Source organism: Pseudophryne corroboree, chromosome 10, assembly GCF_028390025.1.
Source record: "Pseudophryne corroboree isolate aPseCor3 chromosome 10, aPseCor3.hap2, whole genome shotgun sequence".
NCBI classification, from domain to species: Eukaryota; Metazoa; Chordata; class Amphibia; order Anura; family Myobatrachidae; genus Pseudophryne; species Pseudophryne corroboree.
Window position 1 is genome coordinate 149,440,653 of NC_086453.1, and position 23,499 is coordinate 149,464,151.

At 45.1% G+C, this 23,499-nt stretch overlaps 1 protein-coding gene across 1 annotated transcript in view; it reads right to left on the reverse strand.

Annotated features, from left to right (window-relative positions):
• The window catches only part of LOC134966273 (B-cell lymphoma 3 protein homolog), a 171,004-nt gene that overhangs the window by 11,232 nt on the left and 136,273 nt on the right, over positions 1–23,499 (reverse strand). Inside the window, exons 4-6 of the mRNA XM_063942878.1 lie at positions 10,242–10,437; positions 9,251–9,339; positions 8,782–8,859 (exon numbers count right to left, since the gene is read on the reverse strand). Of these exons, the coding sequence (XP_063798948.1) occupies positions 8,782–8,859; positions 9,251–9,339; positions 10,242–10,437 (363 nt within the window). The remainder of the gene's footprint in view (positions 1–8,781; positions 8,860–9,250; positions 9,340–10,241; positions 10,438–23,499) is intronic.

Below are 23,499 nucleotides of genomic sequence, written 5' to 3' on the forward strand. Positions count from 1 at the left end.
TCATTCCGAGTTGTTCGCTCGCTGCTAATTTTAGCAGAATTGCTAATAGGCTAAAATCCGGCAGTTCTGCGCATGCGTATGCACAGCAGGGTGCACGCGCTAAGCAAAATTACATAAAACTATGCTATTTTACTCACAGGCGAACAAAGCTTTTCAATCGCTCTGCTGATTGACAGGAAGTGGGTGTTTCTGGGCGGAAACTGGCCGTTTTCAGGGAGTGTGCTAAAAAACGCAGGCGTGCCAGGTAAAAACGCAGGAGTGGCTGGTTGTACGCTGGGCGTGTTTGTGATGTCAAACCAGGAACTAAACGGACTGAGGTGATCGCAATCTAAGAGTAGGTCTGGAGCTACTCAGAAACTGCAAGGAAATTGTTTTCGTTAGCAATTCTGCTAATATTAGCAGAATTGCTAATCTTTCGTTAGCAATTGCTAATCTTTCGTTAGCAATTCTGCTATGCTAAGATACACTCCCAGAGGGCGGCGGCTTTGTGTTTGCATTTCTGCTAAAAGTAGCTAGCGAGCGAACAACTCGGAATGAGGGCCAATATGTAGAGCTATCATGTGAGTTGTTTACTAAGAGACCTCTACAAAAAACGCGCGGACACCCGCTAAGGCTTGAGGAAAGGTAATTTCGTACTCAGCGCAGGAAGGGATTCTTCACTGTAAGAGCAATACGAATATTGAATACACCTCCAGAGAAGGTTGTAATGGTGGACTCAGTCAATGCGTTTAAAAATGGGTTAGACAAATTTCTAACGGAAAAATATATACGAGAATATAGCCTTTAATCTGCATAGAATAGGAAATGAAATATAATTCAGGTTGAACTTGATGGACAACTAGTCTTTTTTCAACCTCACTGACTATGTTACTATATTTACTTAGTTTAATATTTCTTTCGAAATTTCTCAATAAGAAACTTTTGGCCTAGGGGTGCCATGAAAAAAATTCTGATGCTCTAGGGTGCCGTGATTCAAAAAAGTTTGCGAACCACTGGTGTAGGAAATTACATCATATAACCTAGTTCTTCCATCAGACTAGTACACGTTAGAATTCTTACCATGGGGCTACTTTTATACAAAGCAGAGGTTCCCCTGTACTCACATGTATTGAGGAATAATGTTGAACTGCTGGTGAAAAGCAGCCATAGAGACGGGATCATGTGCACTGATACAGGGACACATAGATGGCAGTGAAACCAGTGTTGTCAACCAGGGCACAAGGCCTAGGGGGCTACCTGTCCCTGCAGCTCCTCTATTCTCTTTGTCATGATGTTGTTAGTGCAGAGAAGTCAGAAAGCAGAAGAATAGTTCAGGTATTTGAAGGTGTCGGAGAGAGGGTTAGAGTTGTCGTCTTGCGGCGGTGGCAGCGTCAATTGGGAGGGGACACAAAAATGTACTGGTATTCTCTGCGCTGACCAAATAACAGCTTCTGAATGGATGAATTCTGTGTCCACTGTCCAGTCACATATTAGTTTTAGGATAGTGGCAGATGATAAACTCTGTGCCCTCCTTGGTGTTCCCATAATGTACATATCTAGTGTGGTTAGGATAGACTTATTCCTTGTTAGAAGTATGTCTCCATATAACATCTATGCCCAAAATGCCCCTTATGCAATTTCATAGGTCATAAAACACTTCTAAATTGAGATGTTTCACAGGGACTTCTATTGACTTGAATTCTTTTAATCTGATGTGGCCCTCAGGCACTGTATGTGGTCCTGTGACAGAATACAAAGCTTATGGCAGGCTGTCCAGACATATATAAAACAGGACTTGGGTATTCCCTTTTTTGATAGTAGTGAATGAGATCTGTGCACCTTGGATCAAAATCTTCCTCGCAAGCATTCCCTGGGTATTTACCTAGCACTCAGTGACAGATTTCCCACTAGGCACATGCCTAGGGGTGCTACCTGCTGGGGGCGACACGGGATGTTCCCTTAACAGTGCACTGCATCCACGTCAGCATGGAGGCAGTAGCTGTTAGCAAGAAGGCATTAGCATCACAGACCCTCAGTATCTCAGCCACACTACTCACAGGAATTTCCCATTGCAGACAGCAACTTCCTTGCAAGTTCTGGAAGAGTTTAAACAGGGAAGACAGCGCTGGAAGAGGAAGAAAATGTAATGGGAGGCAAGCCCAAAGCAGAATCCAACAGAGAGCTAAAGAAGATTACTGGTAAGCTCTACTAGCGGGATGCCACTATCCTATATTATAAAAGCCAAGTATGCTCCTCAACTCTGTTATGTGCGTTGCCGGCCACTAGAGGCCGCCACATGGACCAAATGATTCCTTTGTGTGCTAGAAGCTGACACAGCTCAAAGTTAAACTAATACTGCAGGGAGATGTTAGTCTCCTACCCTGCTGCTGGTAATATTAATAATACTGATCTGACTGTTTCACACTTGCTGCAAGGGGAGTGGGGGGGCTGGGGGGAGAGAGTGGGGATAGGAGCAGATAGGAACTGGGGGGGGGGGGGGGTGGAGATAGGTGTAGGGGCAGATAGGGACTGGGGGAGAAAGAAAGAGGGCAGGAGGGTTGGGGCATATAGGGACTGGGGAGAGAGGTGGGGTAGCAGCAAATAAGGCATGGAGAGAGAGGGGTAATATTCCACTTTATTTAGATGTGATATGATCCAGTGTAGTAGTAATATAAATAAAGTTCTTACAAATAATATGTCAGGCTGTCTTTGTTTTATAAAATCATTGATTTGATTGTGCTTGTATTTATAGCTCATTTATATTTTATCTATATCATCCCATTATAACCAGCATTCTGTGTTCATGTGATGGTCATGTATATACACAATATTATTACTCAGCTATAGTAGTAACGTTTGGTCCGTTTCCCTAGGTTTAAACCTAGTTATGTCACATATTGTATGATGGTATTACCTGTACTACGTGGCTGAAATTTACAGTGAGCCCACGGTTTATTCACTTATTTGTTCTTCAATTATCAGTGACCCTGCGGTTTTACAATAGGTTTGATCTAGTTATACAAAACAGTTTATAGATATTACCAATGAACTTACAGTTGTTATTTACAGTGAACTCCCCACTTATTGTAACTGCACTTGCTGTGCTTTAATTTTAAGTGAGCCTGCAGTCCGTTGTTAATTCGCTAGGAAATACGGATATGTAAAACAGGCTTCCAATGAATTACAGCCATTCTATACGACTCTTATTATAGGGCTTGCAGTTTATAACTATTGGTTTTATATATATATATATATATATATATATTAACAGCAGATGGACGACTTTTATAAGCGACATATTTCTATGATGCCGTTGTCTCAGTAGGGCACATCATGTACCAAATTAAAGGTCTTGGTCTGTAGATTTGCAGAAAAATATTGGCATTGTAATTGCTTACTCAGTTTCGAGTTATGTGGCAAAACATCCGCCAGCAATTAACAATGCATCATTATGAAAATGTGACAGTTGGTGAACTCTCCCTGTGCACCTGCTGGATGACCTGGAACATGTGACCTGCTGGGTGGTCTGGAAACTGTGACAGTTATTTGCAGCCACCCACTAAGTAAGGATTTTTTTCAAAATTTGATTACTAAGGGGGTGAAAAGGAGTAAATTGTCCCACCCAGCAAACCATTGAAACCGGGCACATAAGCTACAGTACTTCATTTTTAATGCTGATTAAATTTGAAGAGCCTGTGGCTTATCATTGCCACAGAATAATACCGGCATTGCTGGACCCATATATTATGCAGAAGGCTCAGTGTGTTCAACTACCCAAGGCATGTGTATTTCAGAGCGCGAACACACACCCACGAGTGGTCAGCGAGGCGGTGATGTGCTACTGTCAGAGAAGTGGGCATGTGATGCTGATAGTGAGGCAGGAATGTGCTGCTGCCTGTCAGTGAGGCTGTGATGTGCTGCTGTCAGTAAGCTAGTGATGTACTGCTGTCACTGAGGCAGTAATGTGCTGCTGTCAGTAATGTGTTGATGTCAGTGAGGCAGTGATGTGCTGCTGGCAGCAAGACAGTGATGTGCTGATGTCAGTGAGGCAGGGATGTGCTGATGTCAGTGAGGCAGGGATGTGCTGCTGTCAGAGAAGTGGGCATGTGATGCTGATAGTGAGGCAGGAATGTGCTGCTGCCTGTCAGTGAGGCTGTGATGTGCTGCTGTCAGTAAGCTAGTGATGTACTGCTGTCACTGAGGCAGTAATGTGCTGCTGTCAGTAATGTGTTGATGTCAGTGAGGCAGTGATGTGCTGCTGGCAGCAAGACAGTGATGTGCTGATGTCAGTGAGGCAGGGATGTGCTGCTGGCAGCAAGACAGTGATGTGCTGATGTCAGTGAGGCAGGGATGTGCTGATGTCAGTGAGGCAGGGATGTGCTGATGTCAGTGAGGCAGGGATGTGCTGCTGTCAGTGAGGCAGTAATGTGCTGCTATCAGTAATGTGCTTCTGTCATTTAGGCAGTGATGTACTACTGTCAGTGAGGCTGGAATGCTCTGCTGTCAGCAAGGTGGTGATGAGCTTTTGTGAGTGAGGCAATGAGATGTAGTTATGTGACCGGCGGTCAGGAGACCGCTGGTCACAACACCTCCACCTACATCCCACCTACTTACTACCCTGACGGTCAGCATGCTGACCAACAGGGACTATCCCACTCGTGGGTGTCCACGACACCCATAGAGTGGGAATAGAACCTGTGGCGAGCGCAGCAAGCTCACAAGGAGCTTGTTGTGCTCACTTCCGTCAGCATTCTGCATCCGGGATCGCAGCATCGGGATGTTGACTGCCGGGATCCTGGCCGCCTGTAACGCATACCACACCCGAGGCAATGCTGCGTTGCTGGCAGTGTGGTTGGGATGTGCTGCTGTCACTGATGTAGTGATTTGCTGCTGTCAGTGAGAAAGTGATGTGCTGCTGTCAGTGAGACAGTGATGTGCTGCTGTCAGTAAGACAGTGATGTGCTGCTGTCAGTAAGACAGTGATGTGCTGCTGTCTGTAAAACAGTGATGTGCTGCTGTCAATGAAGGAGTGATGTGCTGCTGTCAGTAAGACAGTGATGTGCTGCTGTCAGTAAGACAGTGATGTTCTGCTGTCAGTAAGGCTGTGATGTTCTGCTGTCAGTGAGGCTGTGATGTTCTGCTGTCAGTGAGGCGGTGATGTGCTACTCTCAATCAGGGAGTGATGTGCTGCTGTCAGTGAGGCTGTGATGTGCTGATGTCAGTGAGGCTGTGATGCGCTGCTGTCAGTGAGGCATGATGTGCTGCTATCAATGAGGTGCTGATGTGCTGCTGTCAGTGAGGAGGTGATGTGCTGCTGTCAATGAGGCAGGGAAGTGCTACTGTCAATGAGGCAGGGATGTGCTGCTGTCAGTGAGGCAGGGATGTGCTGCTGTCAGTGTGGCGGGGATGTGCTGCTGTCAGTGAGACAGGGATGTGCTTCTTTTCTGTGAGTAGTGTCTCTGTGAATGATGCTAGTGTTTACAGTTGTGGAGTGACACAGCTGTGGCTCTGCGATGAGGTTTTTGTGATATGTATATATATATATATATATATATATATATATATATATACAATGGATAACGGACCGCGCTCCTGTGATCTAGCTGACTTAATCACGGAATGTGGAGTCCCATAACATATGAGGAATAAATATCTTCTCAATGTGAAGCACCAGGTCCCTGTAACGACTGCTGCTCCCCTCCATATATTCCACAGTCACTTGGAAGAATCTGTCAACTATACAAATAAATGGGGGGACACTCCATAGTGTAAAACCATAAGTTTATTAAAAACAATCAAGGACATAACTAGCGGTCGGTACGGTTAATATACATACGCTTGTTATGTCCTTGATTGTTTTTAATAAATTTATGGTTTTACACTACGGAACCCCCCCCCCCCATTTCTTTGTTTTATATATATATATATATATATATATGCACACGCATGACCCACAGCACCCTGATGTCTGACTGTAAATATACTTAGCCTAATAACTGCCTGGGACAGATACCAGCACTATTCTAAAACTGCATCACAATCGTTTCAGTGGTTTCAGGGTTTATCACAATCAGACAAGCTTAAGGGGGGTACACACGGAGCGATCCGTGCTTAAAATCTAAGCAATCTTGCTAGATTGCTTAGATTTTAAGCACGGATCTGCCATGTGTATGCCCTCCAGCGATAGCGATGCGCGGCCCCGCGCATCGCTATCGCCGATGCTAGATTGAGCTGCATGCAGGCTCAATCTAGCGGGTCGCTCACTTCACCGTTGTGTGAAGTGAGCGGCCCCCCGTCGGCTTTCCCCCTCGCTCAGCATATCGCGCTGTGCTGAGCGGGGTGAGAGATGTGTGCTGAGCGGTCTGTGTTAAGATCGCTCAGCATACATCTCTCCCGTGAGTACCCCCCTTAACAGTCTTTCTCATAAGATGTATAGATAAGGCACAAAGGCCGTGGACCATTTTCTCCCTTCTTATGTCTTCACTCTGTTTTTTATTTCACTAGGAGTGCATACGCTCCAGCTGTACCTTTTTGGCAGGTACAGTACCTTTTTTTTATGGTCTGTGCCGATTTTTGGCTCTTCAAACTTCCATTGAAAGTATAGGAAAGGGGACGTGACCACGGCCCCATTATCTGTGGCCACGCCCCTTTTGTAATTTGTACCGATTTTTCTGTGTAAAATGTTGGAGGGTATGGGAGCATAGATACCCAATTTGAAGTATTTTAACGGATAATAATAAAAAATTATTCATTAACCACTTAACGGACACGGTCAGATCACATGCACCGCCCCAATGTGTCCCCCAGTTTCTGACGATCAGGTCCGCTTTACAGATGTGCATAATATAATATTTAAATATTTAAAAAAATATTTTTTAAACTACCGTATATACTCGAGTATAAGCCGACTTTTTCAGCACATTTTTCTATGCTGAAAAAGCCCCCCTCGGCTTATACTCGAGTCAACGGCTGCAGCAGACGCCGTGGGCTGTGTGGGCGTCCGCTGCAGCCAGCTCCAGGGACAGACACTAGAGGTCATTATTGACCTCTAGTGTCTGTGCGTCGTTGCTATGGGAGAGACGTCATGACGTCTCTCCCATAGAGATGATCGGGTGCCAGGAAGCGGGCGCCGGAGCAGGCGGCCAGACGGAGCGGGTGAACAGACGGAGCGGAGCAGCGCAGCAGCAGAAGAAGCGGTCGGGAAGCAGGAGCGGGGCAGTGGTAAGTATTGTTTTAGTGTGTGTTTGTGTGTTTGTAAGCGGCAACGGGGGCACAGTAACAGGGGGCAAAGAAAGGTGGCACAACAACTACTGGGGGCAAAGAAAGGGGGCACAATTACTGAGGGCAAAGAAAGAGGGGTCATAACTACTGGGGGCAATGAAAGAGGGGGCACAACTACTGGGGGCAAAGAAAGAGAGGGCATAACTACTGGGGGCAATGAAAGAGGGGGCACAACTACTGGGGGCAAAGAAAGAGGGCATAACTACTGGGGGCAATGAAAGAGGGGGCACAACTACTGGGGGCAAAGAAGGGGCATAACTACTGGGGGCAAAGCAGCGGGGGCATGTTTTTATCTGGCACTGTGGGGAGATATATGTCGCTGGGGGTATATGTGGCACTGGGGGCACAACCCTAGCAACAAGCATTACCCCCTGGCAACAAGCATAACACCTACCGCATGAAACCCCTGGCAACGAGCATGACACGCTGAGCATGAAAACCCCCGGCACTGTGCATTTCCCACCCTAGGCTTATACTCGAGTCAGTCATTTTTCCCAGTTTTTTGTGGTAAAATTAGGTGCCTCGGCTTATATTCGGGTCGACTTATACTCGAGTATATACGGTACATTACTTAAAACATTTAAAAAAAAAAATTTAAGAATTTTTTTTGAAGGGAAAAATTCAAAGTGGTTAAGGCAGAGGTTCCCAAACTGTGTGCTCCTTGGGGTGCCTCGGGATACTTGCAGGGGTGCCCTGGGTTGGTGGTCCAGGACCAATTCAAATTATTCATGGTCAATATAATAGGCAAAACCAGTGCTGGTGGCTGCCAGTCATAAAATATGTGGCCAAACAGAAGCAAATCTTGTCCCTAAGGATGACATATAAACGCGATCTACTTAATGTAATATTTCTTTTTAAATTTCTCAATAAGAAATTTTTGGCCTAGGGGTGCCGTGAAAAAAATTCTGATATTCTAGGGTGCCGTGATTCAAAAAAGTTTGGAAACTACTGGGTTAAGGTATTACCGGAGAATACCTTAGTGCACCCATGTGGACTTTTTGTTTTCCAATTCTTTGGAAATTGTGGATATTGCAGTTTTTCTGGGGTGGCCTCCCCTTCTCTAATATTTAGAAAAGAAATACACTGGTATTGAATAATTGTGTAAATACATCTAAAGGGGATGATATTTTCTGTTTGTAGATCCTAAGGGGTAAATTTACTAAAGCTTCTAAATTGAAAAGTGTTGATGTTGCCCATAGCAACCAATCAGATTCTGTTTACCATTTCTCTATTGCATCCTAGAAAATGATAAACAGAATTTGACTGGTTGCTATGGGCAATAGCATTTTTTTTTCTTTTCCATTTTTAGACGCTTTAGTAAATATATTCCTAATAGAGATTTCCATTGCAGTGATACTCCATATTTTCTAATTTGGAATGATTGTTAATAATCTATTTTTCAGTTGAGGATTTAAATTAACACAATGCATTTAAAGACCACTGGCTTCAGCTACTGTAGGGATGTTAATAGCTGGTTTACAGAGTACAACTTTTGCTGAAGGTAACCAAGACAGTACACACCTGAAGAAGAAGAGACACTAGCGCATCAGAGCCGCTCTCCACAGCCTGGAAAATAGGACTCTGACCACTCTTTATGTCCTGTAATAAAGACTACAATTAGATGGTAAAGCTTTATGGTAGTAACACCATTGCTAGGTCAATAAGTTGTTCTTAAGCTGTTGTGGAACAACAAGTTCCAGCATGGTCATAATTATTTTATACTTCCGATAGGTACAGGTTAATGCTAGGTGTGAACAGTTTAAATCATATGGCAGCTCTGTGAAAGCAGGGAAATGAATCCTGTTAAGATAGACCAGGAGATTGATGCTGATAAGAGCCTGCAGCAATCTGCTTCCTCACTGATAAGTACTAAGAGATAGGAAAAATACGTACTATGATGTTTCTTTTTTTTTTTTTTTTTACAGATTGTCAAATAAAATATTGAAAAACAAAATCACTTTGGGGCTCAGTACCCCTTAGGGCATCATACCACGGCATTAACGCCAGCTCCATGCTCCAGCAAACACAGAGTGATATCCCTACGTCCTGTGCTGACTGCCACATGTAGAGCAGTCATACCTGAAAGAAAAAAAGGGAACGTAAATGATATGGAGCGGCCTATGGAATACATATACGTTTTGCCAGCAGCCGGGATTCCGGCTGTCATGATCCCGACAGTGGAATCCCGGCCACCAGTATACTGGCAGCGGTGCGAGCGCTAGAAAGCCCCTTGGGCTTTCTGCGCTCGCCATGCTATGGGCACGTTGGCTCGCTGCGCTCGCCATAGGTTATATTCTCCCTTTATGGGTGTCGTGGACACCCACAGAGGGAGAAAAACTTATGGCGCCAGTATTCCGGCGTCGGCATTTCACCGCCTGATGTGATTCCGGCATCGGCATTGTGACCGCCGGGATCTCGACAGGCAGTCTCGTGATCGCCTCTCCTGCCTATGATACAATCTAAACATACCAATGCATTATAAGCAGCATAATTAGAGATAGAATACATCAGTTGTCTTGCTGAACACTGACACAATGTGCATATGCCAGATGTTTTATGTGTCTTACACACACACACACACACACACACACACACACACACACACACACACACACACACACACACACACACACACTTGTTTTTATGACCATATATCTATATTGCAAAGTCAGTTAATCCTTTTGGCAGAGTTGTTAAAGGTCCAATGTTACTTATGTGAGGTGCCAGTGGCACTCAAAAAAGGTTAAAGTTACATGACGATTACATAGGTCATGGTCATACAATACAAATGGGTGGAAACTTTCCTTGTGACTTCACCGTAATAGTCAGAGTGGGTGAAGTTCATGGAAAAAAGGGGTGTCATGTTACTAACAACTAAACAAGACAGAGTAGTGCAAACAGGACTATTGAAAAGTGCTGTCTTATTACTTTCTACGGGTTCTAACAAAAGTTGGATTAAACTTAATATCCTAGTCTCACACCTTGGTAGTTAGTGGCTTCCAGATTCCTAGTTCCAGCTCTCATCAGGACCTCCAGGCTGCCCATACTTCCATATTCACATGCCAAATGAACACACGTCTGTCCATTCCGATCAGGAATCTGGGGTGAGGATCCGTGTTCCAGAAGGAGAGCCACAAGGTCTGGATGATCAGTGATTACAGCAAGGTGAAGTGGTGTCTGAGTCAGAATGATAAAGAGAGCATTAAACAGTGAAAGGTTGAAAACATGTCAGGAACTGGTTAATAAGTGACACACATATGAACCATGAAAATGTCACGTAACAGATAGAACAGTATTATAAGACATGGGTGTTTGACTCATAACTTACAATATTTCTCTTCAATTTCCAGGAAAATTACAGAAGCATGTAAAATTCATGTAAACTGTATACAGGTATAGAGCACTGTTACACTATAACATGAACAAGTCTCCCATGCTTCCAGTTGTCCCATGACAAAACCCATTTGACAGCTACTGAAGGATAGGTTCATCGGGGACTTTTTTAGTTTAAATATATAGATGCAATAAACTCAGTGCTTATTTTGTCTTATCTTTTACCAGTGGTTAGGTACTATGGGCCTGATTCAGGTTGGATTGCAGTGTGCGATCCAACCGCAAATAAGGAGAAAGAGATGCGGGCGCATTCGCAGCGCCCTTTCTGCACATGCGCCCACATTTTCTGCGGGGGACAGCAGAAAATGCGATCGCCTCTGCCTGTCAATCAGGCAGAGGCAGTCGCGGGGCGGGGGAGAGGGGCTTTGCGGGGGAGGAGGCGGCCAAACGGGGGCAGTTGCAGCGCGAACGGGGGCGTGATAACAGCGGCTGCGTGACATCACACACAGCCCCTGCGATTGAGAACATGGCAGCGGGCTTCCTGCGGGCGCAGCTAAGCTGCGCCAGCAGAAGCCATCCTCAGTTTCTGCTAATAAGGAGAAATTGCGATGTGTTCGCAATTTCTGCTTGTTGAACGAGGGCGCAGGGGTCAGCATGCTGGGCGGCCTTCCAGAGGATTGCAAATTCTGCTAATTAGCAGAATTTATAATCCTTACTGAATTAGGCCCAATATCTGTTTTAGTATCATGTATCTAGTATCAGAGAGAGTTAGATTTGGGTGGGGTGTGTTCAAACTGAAATCTAAATTGCAGTGTACAAATAAAGCAGCCAGTATTTACCCTGCACAGAAACAATATAACCCACCCAAATCATATGCTGCTTTCACATCGCAAAACCTGCTTTTGAAACGGTTCTTTAAACGGTTCTTAAAATGGGTCTGAGCAGTTAAACCCCCTTCACATCGCATGTTGTAACCAGTATATTACCATTTCATTACCGTTTTGGTACCTTTCACACTGAACCCGTTTCACCCATACAAAACAGTGGTTGTCATTGTAAATGGACTTTTCTGGCCCACACATTACTAATAATTATTAATGAATTAATTATTAATAATTTGGATAGTCGTACGATGGAACCCAGCAGCTTGAAGCATTTTAACCATGTTTTTATATATGAGTGCATCCTTGACTGTCCCAGTTATTTGTCTACAGATTTCCTCATCCCCTCTGATCCTTAGCAGCTCCCTAACCTCCTCATCACTCCAAGTTGCCATTGTATAATATATTTGCAGTAAGAAAACACTTCTAAACCCACTATCATGTGTCTGATGTGTTTTTCCTCCAGCTTCCTGCTTCTGCCTGGTGACATCACACATGGAGACAGCCTATCACCTCCTGTGGCTTGGAAATACCGTTTCAGAGCCTTTCACACTGCACAGTGAAACGGTTCTGAACCGGGTAGGACCCTGCTTTTTAACCGTTTCAAAATACCAGTATTTTGAAAACGGTAAATTCAATGTGGCCCTTTCACATCGCAGCTAGAACCGTTTAGGAAGGCTGAAAAATCGTCAATTTACCGGGTTAAAGCTGCGGTGTGAAAGGGGTATAACTCTCTCTGCACGTTATATCTGTCACACCTGCAGTGCACATGGGCCCTCATTCCGAGTTGTTCGCTCGCTAGCTGCTTATAGCAGCATTGCACACGCTAAGCCGCCGCCAACTGGGAGTGAATCTTAGCATAGCAGAATTGTGAATGCAAGATTAGCAGATTTGTGAATAGAAATTTCTTTGCAGTTTCTGAGTAGCTCGAGACTTACTCTGCCACTGCGATCAGTTCAGTCAGTTTCGTTCCTGGTTTGACGTCACAAACACACCCAGCGCTCACTCAGACACTCCCCCGTTTCTTCAGACACTCCCGCGTTTTTCCCAGAAACGGCAGCGTTTTTTCGCACACACCCATAAAACGGCCAGTTTCCGCCCAGAAACACCCACTTCCTGTCAATCACACTCCGATCACCAGAACGAAGAAATTTCTTCGTTAAGCCGTGAGTAAAATACCAAACTTAGTAGCAAATTTACTTGGCGCAGACGCACTGCGAACATTGCGCATGCGCATTAGCGGCTAATCGCTCCGGTGCGAAAAAAAAATAACGAGGGAACAACTCGGAATGAGGGCCCTGGTTTTGCCCAACTGCTAACAAATTTGCTGCTGCAATCAACTCTGCATTACCCCCAAGGTTTTGTCTATTAGCTAACAAATTTGCTGCTGCGATCAGATCTGAATTAGGCCCTAAGTTCAGTGATCTATAAATGTATATGGAATGGGTATGTGTGTGACAAGGTTTATTTAGGTGCAATAGATGTGACAATTGAACAATCAAAATAACACAAAGACATAGATTTATTTGGAGTCATCATCAAGCAAACAAAAACAAATGTCCAATTCAAGTTCATAAGAGAAATATGGCGTTTAAATTAAAAGTAACAATGTCAGGATGGGTGCCTGGGGGACCGCCGGTCTCTGCACTGACCGTACGAGTAGAGACGCTCACAAACACAGCATGGGTGCCTGGTGGACAGAGGAAAACCAATTAAGGCTGATACCACAGACATCCAGGAAATGCACATCCTGTACATCGGAGGGGTAAGTTCTGCGAAGAATGAAGGGTAGGGGACGCCGGCCCTGCTCTGTGAATTCCCTCCCCACACTTCTAGGGTATTTTTTGAGACTAGGACGCACAAGGAGACTCTGCTGATTAACTGGATATATAACACTTGTATATTGGCCCTCATTCCGAGTTGTTCGCTCGTTATTTTTCTTCGCATCGGTGCGATTAGTTGCAAACTGCGCATGAGCAACGTTCGCAGTGCGCCTGCGCCAAGTAAATTTGCTAAAAAGTTTGGTATTTTACTCACGGCTGTCACAACTGAGGGCCTGAGCTGACGGGAGGCAGCCTCAGTTGTAGGGGCTGAGATGTACCGGAACCTGGGAGGTTGTATCAGACCCCTGGACATGTAAGTAACATGAATAATAACTGCCCGAAGGCGTGACCACGACAACTTAGATAAAAGTCAATGATGTTTATTATGACAACTCCGCAACACAGCAGCAGTAAAAGAAAACGTAAAAGTCAGCAAATAATAAATACAGTTTCTGGGTACTACAGGATGGCAGGAGCCACAGGGCACTGGTAGTGTGAGATAGTTATTATGATCTTCTAGATGGAAAGTCCTTACCAGGCCCGACTGTAGCAATGGAGATAACCCAGGATTGTGCCAGCTGGTGTTCCAGGAAAAGCTGGGTTGCTGAAGGTAAAACAGCTGCTGTGGATACTGGCTGGAACCAGACTGTTGTTAGCACGGAGTGGATACTGGCTGGAACCAGTTAAATAGTAAATGAACTTGGGAGCGATGAAATATGAACTGAAATGTAGAACTTGAGAGCGGAGAAATAATAATACCGGTGGAGAGTGGTAAAGTGTAGAAAGGACACCGGCCCTTTAAGGGAAGCTGTACTCTGCTGGAAGCTGAGCTGGAAGCAGGTAATGTTGTAGCTGGAAACAGATGAATCCACAATGGATTGGAGAGTCAGGCTACACCGCAGGTGGAATGCTGGTGCGGGTCTCTATGGTGGAAGTCTTGAGACAGGAGCTGGAACCTGGAAGACAATCACAGGAGAGAGACAAACAGGAACTAGGTTTGACAACCAAAGCACTGACGCCTTCCTTGCTCAGGCACAGTGTATTTATACCTGCAGCAAGGAAGGGATTGGCTAGGCAATTATGCAGATTAACAATACTGACAACAGATTGGAGGAAATGATCAGCTGACAGAATCCAAGATGGCTGCGCCCATGCAGACACTTGGAGGGAAGTTTGGTTTGTAATCCATGTGGTAATGAAAACAGTAATGGCGGCGCCGGCCACTGGAGACAGGAGACGCTAGGCTGACAAGTGCACATCCAACCACGCGGACACAGCGGAGGCCGCGGCTGACGTAATCGCCACTCTGACACTCTGCATGCAGAAGCTCAGGGACGGCGGCGGAGGCCGCGGGAGACGCCATGCCAGATGTAATAAGGCGTTACTGTGACAGCGTCTCAGAGAGACAGGAGAGGATGCAGGAATGTGAACATTAGGATAACAGATGGGATCCGGTCCTGGAGCGCTGAGCCAGCCTTAGGAGGCATCTGATGGGTAAGAAATGGCGTCCAGATACCCGGATCGTGACAGCACCCCCCCCTTTAGGAGTGGCCCCAGGACACTTCTTTGGCTTTTGAGGAAACTTGGAATGGAATCTCCGGACCAAGGCAGGAGCATGGACATCAGAAGCATTGGTCCATGAACGTTCCTCAGGACCATAACCCTTCCAGTCAATAAGATATTGTAGTTGACCGTAACGGTGACGTGAGTCCAGGATCTTGGCCACTTCATACTCAACGCCTTGTTGAGTTTGGACTTTCGGAGTTGGAGGAAGTGAGGAATGAAACCGATTCAAGATCAGCGGTTTCAACAGGGAAACATGGAATGTCCTGGGTATTTTTAAGAAGGGAGGCAACTGGAGTCTGTAAGCAACAGGATTGATGACTTGTTTAATCTTGAAAGGACCGATATAGCGAGGTGCAAACTTCATACTGGGAACTCTTAACCTCAAATTCTTCGTGGATAACCATACCCGATCACCCACCTTGAGAGCAGGAACTGCTCGACGCTTCTTATCCGCAAACTTCTTGTACCTGAACGATGCCTTGAGCAGAGCTGATCGTACGCTCTTCCAGATATTGGCAAACTGATGCAAGGTGATATCCACTGCGGGAACAGAAGTTGCTGTAAGCGGTTGGAACTCAGGAACTTTAGGGTGGAATCCAAAGTTTGTGAAGAATGGTGTTGAAGCAGATGAAGAATGATACTGGTTGTTATGACAGAACTCGGCCCAGGGAAGTAATTGAACCCAGTCATCTTGAGAGGAGGACACATAGATGCGGAGGAAGGCCTCCAAGTCCTGATTCACCCTCTCGGTTTGACCATTGGTCTGAGGATGGTAAGCCGTGGAAAACTTTAGCTTGACTTGGAGGACTTGACATAAACTTCGCCAGAATTTGGCTGTGAATTGAACTCCTCGATCTGAGATAATTTCTTCAGGAAGACCGTGGAGTCGGAAGATCTCTTGTATGAATACTTGAGCCAACTTGGAAGCTGACGGAAGACCGGTGAGAGGAATGAAGTGTGCCATCTTGGTGAACCGGTCAACTACCACCCAGATGGTATTGAACTTGTTGCACATGGGTAAGTCTGTAATGAAATCCATCGACAAGTGGGTCCATGGTCGACGGGGAACGGATAGTGGAACCAGTTGCCCCGCAGGCGACTGGCGGGATACTTTATGTTGGGCACACTTTGGGCAAGATGCAATAAACTCCAAGACGTCCTTTTTCAGAGTTGGCCACCAATAGGACCTAGAGATAAACTCCAGGGTTTTTTGGATACCTGTATGTCCGGCAAAACAGGAAGCATGGGCCCAATGCATGAGCTTCTTCCTTAGCATCGGCTTCACAAAACTTTTCCCTGATGGGGGCGTAGAGTCCATCCCTACCGTGGAGAATGCCAACGGATTTATAATAGGATGCTTGTCTGAAGACTCTGACTCATTTTCTTGCTCCCATGAGCGGGAAAGGGCATCGGCCTTGCGATTCTGAGAGCCCGGACAGAACTGGAGTTTAAAGTCGAACCTGGAAAAGAAAAGTGCCCATCTGGCCTGACGAGGGTTGAGACATTGTGCGCCCTTCAGGTATAAAAGGTTCTTGTGGTCTGTAAGTATGGTGATTAAATGAGAAGCTCCCTCCAACAGATACCTCCACTCTTCTAGAGCGAGCTTGATGGCTAGCAACTCCTGGTCGCCAATGGCATAGTTGCGCTCAGCTGGGGAGAACTTCCGGGAGAAGAAACTGCAAGGATGTAAATGGCCATCTTTAGCCCTCTGAGATAACACCGCTCCTACTCCAACGGAGGAGGCATCCACCTCTAGGATGAAAGGAGAGTCGATGTCAGGCTGTTTCAGGACAGGCGCAGAGATGAACCTCTGTTTTAAAAGATGAAAAGCTTGCATGGCTTCTTCAGACCACTTGGACGGGTTAGCACCCTTCTTGGTGAAAGCAGTAATAGGCGCCACAATGGTGGAAAAGTCTCGTATAAACTTTCGGTAATAATTGGCGAACCCTAAGAACCTCTGGACCCCTTTGAGGGTTAAGGGTACCGGCCAATTCTGAATTGCTTGTAGTTTCTCAGGATCCATCTCTAGTCCGGAACCGGACACAATGTACCCTAGAAACGGAATGGACTTGACTTCAAAGACGCATTTCTCTAATTTGCAATAGAGATGATTGACACGGAGACGGGACAGAACCTCTTTAACCCAAAAACGATGTTCCTCTAAATCGTTGGCAAAAATGAGGATATCGTCTAGATAGACCACGACATGACGGTATAGAATGTCTCTGAAAATCTCATTGACAAAATGCTGGAAGACAGCTGGAGCATTGCTCAATCCGAAGGGCATGACGAGGTACTCATAATGTCCGTCACGGGTGTTAAAGGCGGTCTTCCACTCGTCACCCTCACGGATCCGGATGAGATTGTATGCACCTCGCAAGTCCAGCTTTGTAAAGATGGTAGCTCCGCTAACTCTGTCAAAGAGCTCAGTAATCAGGGGTAAAGGATAACGGTTCTTGATGGTAATGTCGTTCAAACCTCTGTAGTCGATGCACGGCCGCAGACCACCATCTTTCTTTTTTACAAAAAAGAAGCCTGCGCCGGCTGGGGAAGAAGAAGGTCGAATGAACCCCTTTGCTAGGTTCTCTTTAATGTATTCCTCCATAGAATGCGTCTCAGGCAGAGACAACGGATAAGTTCGGCCTCGAGGTGGAACCTTCCCTGGAACGAGATCAATCGGGCAGTCCCATTCTCTATGAGGAGGAAGGATATCAGCAGAAGCTTTACTGAACACATCCGTGAAATCTTGATATGGAGGAGGTGGAACACCAGACGACCTGGGGGAGGAAGAACAGACAGGCAATACTTTAAACAAACATGTCTCTGCACAGGAGGAACCCCATGCCAGGATTTGCGTAGTCGTCCAATCAATTGTAGTGTCGAAGTCAGAAAAATGTCTTAATGCACACTGCCATATTTGCACCGCACACTGGTCCGTGCTGCGCACGCGTACGCTCTCCCGTGGAAGCGCATACCCGCAATAGCGTGCACTCGCACGCGCAGTATGCGCATTTACGGTAGAGTTTATGTGATCGTAGCGTGCGACTCATTCGTTACAAAAGTTCACAATTAATGTAGTTTATAGATCATGTTCCCCTCAATAGTTTCTGTAAGTTTGGTTTAGATAGAATGTCCCTGAGCGGAGGAATCCCTCTTTGTATTGCACGAAGGGTCTAACAGGAGTCATACAGCAGTGTTTGGTATCCATCGGAAGAGTATTTAATTAGCAATATTCCGGTGTTGGTTTGGAGCGTATTAATCGCTCGTGCGAATAGTTATGGACATAAGAAGTTTATGTCCATTTCTATTATTTACCCATACTCAGGTATGCGGCGGGAAACCCAGTTTTCCCACCCACCTGAGCTGTTTAAACTCAGCACAGCCCACCTGTATGAATCAACCTATGACCTTTGGTTACAGTACAGGGCCGAATTCCTGTGTCCAATAAACTGTAGGATTGTAGGGACTAGGAGATTGCATTGTGTGTGAGGCATAAATAGGCAGACCGACCACATCCAGCTCTCACTCTCTCATCAACGGTTATCTGCTGATAATCGGGAGCTGGATATCGAGGCGCAGGCGATCATACCCTTTGTGCGTAAGTTCTCTCCATAATCATTGTCTTTCTGCGAGCCAATATCTCTCTTTCTCTCTCTCTCTCTATCTCTCTCTCTCCTCTTTTCTCTTAAATACTTCGTAGTATTATAGTATTGTATTGTATTGTGTTAGACCAGGATAGCATTGTAGTTTATCCCTTAGTTAGGTGTTTGGTTAGGAAGTCTTTGTTATATTGTAGTGTATCATTTGTACTGTGTTACTCTTTTACAAGTATACTAGATATAATACAGATAATAGGCTTTGGAACCCTAAATCAGTATCAGTGTATTTACTATAGTGTTAAGTGTTCATTTGAGCGTCGGTGACGCTCAAACAGCTTTGTAGGTAGTCAGGTTACACAAGGTTGCATTTACACCCTGTACTCACATTAAGGTATTCTGTGTGTTTCATCGGTATAAGGTTTAATATCAAGGTATAGTGTTGTGAGCGTCTGCATCGCTGGTGACCTCCTCGTGGTCTCGAGCGTATGCTACGCCATAGCGAATCTTTCCCCTAGACATAACCAATAACGTGTCCTGTGATCACTGGGCCGTGAGCGAACGTGACGCTTGAGCGTCTCGCCTACGGCTGAGCGATCGTTACGCAAATAGCGTACAATTACGGTACTTCTTAAGTAAACAGCGTACAGTGTTCTTAGCTTCATAAAGGGTTGATTATACGACAAAGGAATTTAGCATTGTCAATTGCGGGCTCGTCCGGTCCTTTTCACATCTGCACTAGGTAGATCAGCAGACATTATCCCTCCAGCAAAGGGTGGGAGGTTGTCTCATAGTGCTGACGGGATAAGCGTCTGCTTCGCTTAGGTGAAGAGTGCTGAAGGAATCCGGTAACCGGAAGTAAGAACAAAACGCTTGTGTCTTTTAAAACTGTTTATTTTTCTTTTGTCTTGCGTACGCACGCATATATCTGCATTTCTATTTCATTTTTTCGTATATCACTATTCCTGTTTGCCAAATTTTATAGTTGATAGAAAGGGCTAAAAGGAGATTTGCTGTTATTTAATAAGTAGAGGTAATAGTTAAAGTATAGAACAACACACGGCTTGTCCGAGAGACGAGGCAGCCAGTGTGCAGTGTGGATTGCGGTAGATGATCAGGGATCATCTACATTGATAAAATATATATTGTGTTACGGTGGATCCTCTGCATTGCGTACACGTGTCGCTAACAAAGACTAGCGTACGCAATCCAAAAGGCAGACGCACGCAGCGTTCATTACGCAACGTAGCGTCTGGTTACGCCCACGTAGCCCAAGTCACGAAAAGTTGAATTAGCGCAAAGCGATAATTAGCGCAAAGGCGATAAGTAACGCACAGCGGTAGATAACGCGACGCGGTAAATAACGCAAATCTATTTTTGGAAAATCTGAAATTTAGTTTAACAGATCCTGCTCCTAATTGGTAACACTCTTGGCCTGAAGACAATTTCTGCGCAGAAATAGATATAGAAACAAAAGTGTACATGTGTTGAGTGAGTGTGTTTTGTATACAAAAGTTTATATAACTTTAAGGTGGAACCAAAAGGAAAGTCGGGTACTCGTTAAGGAACATACGTGTAAGTGACATATACGGTGGCCAGGGAGGCATCTCTGGTTAAATAATATTTGAGCATTAGAGTATAGCGGACCATAAGGTAACAAGACCAGGAGGTCATAAGGAACAAGACCAGGAGGTCGTAAGGTAAAAGGTCCGCTATAAAAGTCCAGTGGCACAACGCCTGGGGTGTTGGTGCAGAACCCATATAGGCCATAAGCTCTGGTTGAAGGAATCGCAGCCGGAAACATCGATTCCATTGATCTTTCAGTACATGACAAGTAGTGCTCGTATACTGAACGATTGGACCGCACGTAATTGTGTGCAGTAGTTAGTAATCTGACCTAAATACCATTAGAGTAAAGTGGTCACAAACGCTATTTGTACATTCTGACGTGATTTGTGTAATTTTTTATTTTTGGAAGGGAAGTTCGCTGGTCACTCAGGGACTATCTAACAACCCCAACGTTTACTGGAAAGAGTAAGTGTCCTGCGGGTAACCCTCATATGTTCCAGTAAACTGAAGGTTCCATAGGGGCCCTGTATCGAGTACGCCAGCACCACGTCGGTGTGATCAGGTCGTATTGGTCGAGGTGGGCGAGTGAGTGGGGTACTCGGTAAACCGCCACCGCCGGCCTACTGTGGAGTAATTTGGTTGTCTGAAAAGGCTTGCTGAAAACCTTGATACAGAAAATCCAAGGAGGACTAAGCAACACCTACAGACTATGGGGGCCAGTTGCTCAGGTAGGGGGCGATCAACCCTGGTTCAGGTTGATTCTGTGAACCGACCAGTTGGGTCGGCACGATATGTAATGTGTGAAAAATATGGAATTCACACCGAATCTTTATGTGATGAATGGGAGAGAATGACTGTACAAGACAGGGACAAGTTCCCAAGAATAGGTAGCTTCAGTCCAGAGGTGTTACAAAATTTAAGGAGGAGGATAAGTCTCGTTGAACCAACGAAGAGACAAAATAAACATTATGAATATTTACAGTTATGGCAACAGGAAAGTGAATTACAAAGAGAGTCTATTGACTTTTCTGACTCTTATCTTGAGAGGAGAGACATGGCATCGGGAGAGGAGTTGATTGCGGAGAGAAAAGCACAAGGGTGGAACAATAAAAACGCTCTTAGCAACTGTAATATAGATTATAAGAATAAGTGTAATAAATGTAACAATGATTATTGTAATACTGTTGAATGTACAACTATTAACCTGTGCCAGTTGCACCCCATGTCAAACCTCCCTCAGGAATACAAACAAGACAGTGAGCCCAGAACGATGTCAGCACCTCTTCCAACAACCATCACAGAAGCCATCCAGGTGGACACGACCAAATGGGTAAAGGCAATAATCGAACCCCCTAACGGAGGGTCAGGTGAGGTCGTGTCCACAGGTACGTACAATGTTTCATATCACGCACAAACAGATGTACCCCATATTGTAAGGCCAACACAAGATGATGGAACTGAGCTCAATCTGGCCAGGGTGATCTCAGTCCCCAATGGGAAGACTGACGATCAGGGAATCATTCCCGTCAAGGACAGTGCAATGCGCTGTCTCTTGTCCCGGACCGAATTGAGATCAATTGTGTCTGAATTTCCTGATCCTAGGAAAAATCTAGCCAAATGTCAAAGGTTTATAAAAGAACTAGGAAACGCCACAGAACCCACCAACAAAGAGTGGCGGACAGTGCTGAGGGCATGTTTGCCCTCCAGGGTTGACCCTGAAAAGTTCATTGCTGATTGTAAATTAAACACAGAGGTACCTTGTACGGAGGAACACAATCAAGAATCACATAGGCAGGAAAGGTGATTGTTAGGAATGGAGGCAAGCCTGAGGTAACGGTTAATGAAGTGGGAGGTCATTCACTGAAGACATGAGAATGACCAGGTTAAACGTTGTAAATGTATTTGTGAAAAATGTTTTTCTCTTTTCTCACTCTCTATCCCCATCTCTGACGATTATTGGTAAGAATTCAAACATTGCATATTCGCCTGGTCCTTGCAGAAGTCTACCAAACCCCAGCATGACCTATCCACCACAATGTATTCTGGCCAGATACAGACAGTGGAGTAATGCAAGTGCTGGTGGGGAGGGACTGCTCAAGGAGACCATTAGACACGTAGATACGACAGCCTGATAGTCTAACAATGTTTTCTTAATGTTGACAACGTTTTAAAAAATGCTTTGTTTCTCTTTTCCTATTGATGGTTATTGTCGGGTTATGTAATATATATATGCATATGAATTATTCTCTCTTTTGTTCTTGTTTTCCTCTCTCTTCTCACTCATGTTTCCATGATTTAAAGATGGTATGTCACCCCTAAGTGTTAACCAATGGTAATGCCAGATTTTTGCTCCTTACAGAAAGATCGTCGGTTAGGAAGGAATATTGCATCACCAGAATGTTCGTTTGGAAGACTGAGAGACAGCACCTTTGAGAGGACAGCAGAACAAGAAGAACAACAAAACGAGAGAACTTATTATCGTAACGAGTTCTCTCCCCCTCAAACTGATTTTCTTATACCCCCTTTACAAATTTCTTCTTTTCTCCTCCTGTAAGATGGACTTGCCCCAAGAGACTGTGACATGGATTTTGATGTTAACCATGATGTTGACCAGAGCAGTCTGTTCCGGCGAGAGTACCATAGAGGTCGAAAGAGGTTCTGGAATGGGTTCCGATTATGATGATGGAGGCGTAGTTTTCCAAGATCAACCAAGCCAACAAGCAAAGGCGAGTATCAGAAAACGATCCGATAGAAGAAATTGTGATGGATTGTTAGCTGAGGAAAATTGTATCTGTAGGCTATGTGATAATCTGGTTGAAGATGGATGCATAAAGAAATGCCAATCTAGTTTTAATATCCATATGGACCGGCATCCATTGAGTGACTATCACTCTCTAGTGGGTAACGTGTTGAACCAAACAGATTGTTGGGTATGCTCTCAAGTACCTCAGGGTCACAGCAAATCAGGGCTAGTACCATTTCCTTTAACGTTAGGGGAGGTACTTGAGCTAAGTGGTGGGAGACCGGTGGACCGGAGGTTTAATATCTCCAGCCCTCCTAGTTTGAAGCTCCACCAGTACCATGTGGATAGGTCCCTCATATGTTTTAACATCTCCAATCCCAGAAAACCGGGAAATTGGGAAGTGTCATGGAGCAACCTTACCATGACCTTTTCACACAGAGCAGATAGAATGCCTACAGATACAGAGCTCGTACGCCACATAGCCAGTAGAGGAAAATCTTTCCGGTATCGATATACCTTAGGAAATAGGATTACTAAAGTTGGAAAGGTATCACCAGGATACTGTGCACATATCGTACAAACTGATACGTGCATTAGGCAGATGGAAGAATTAGGGTCAGGAGATTTCACCTGGAAGGTTTGTAACATGGTCATGTCCTTCTCCGTCCCTTATGTTCTCCCCGATGATGCATATTTCATATGCGGGAGAAAGGCGTACAAGTGGCTTG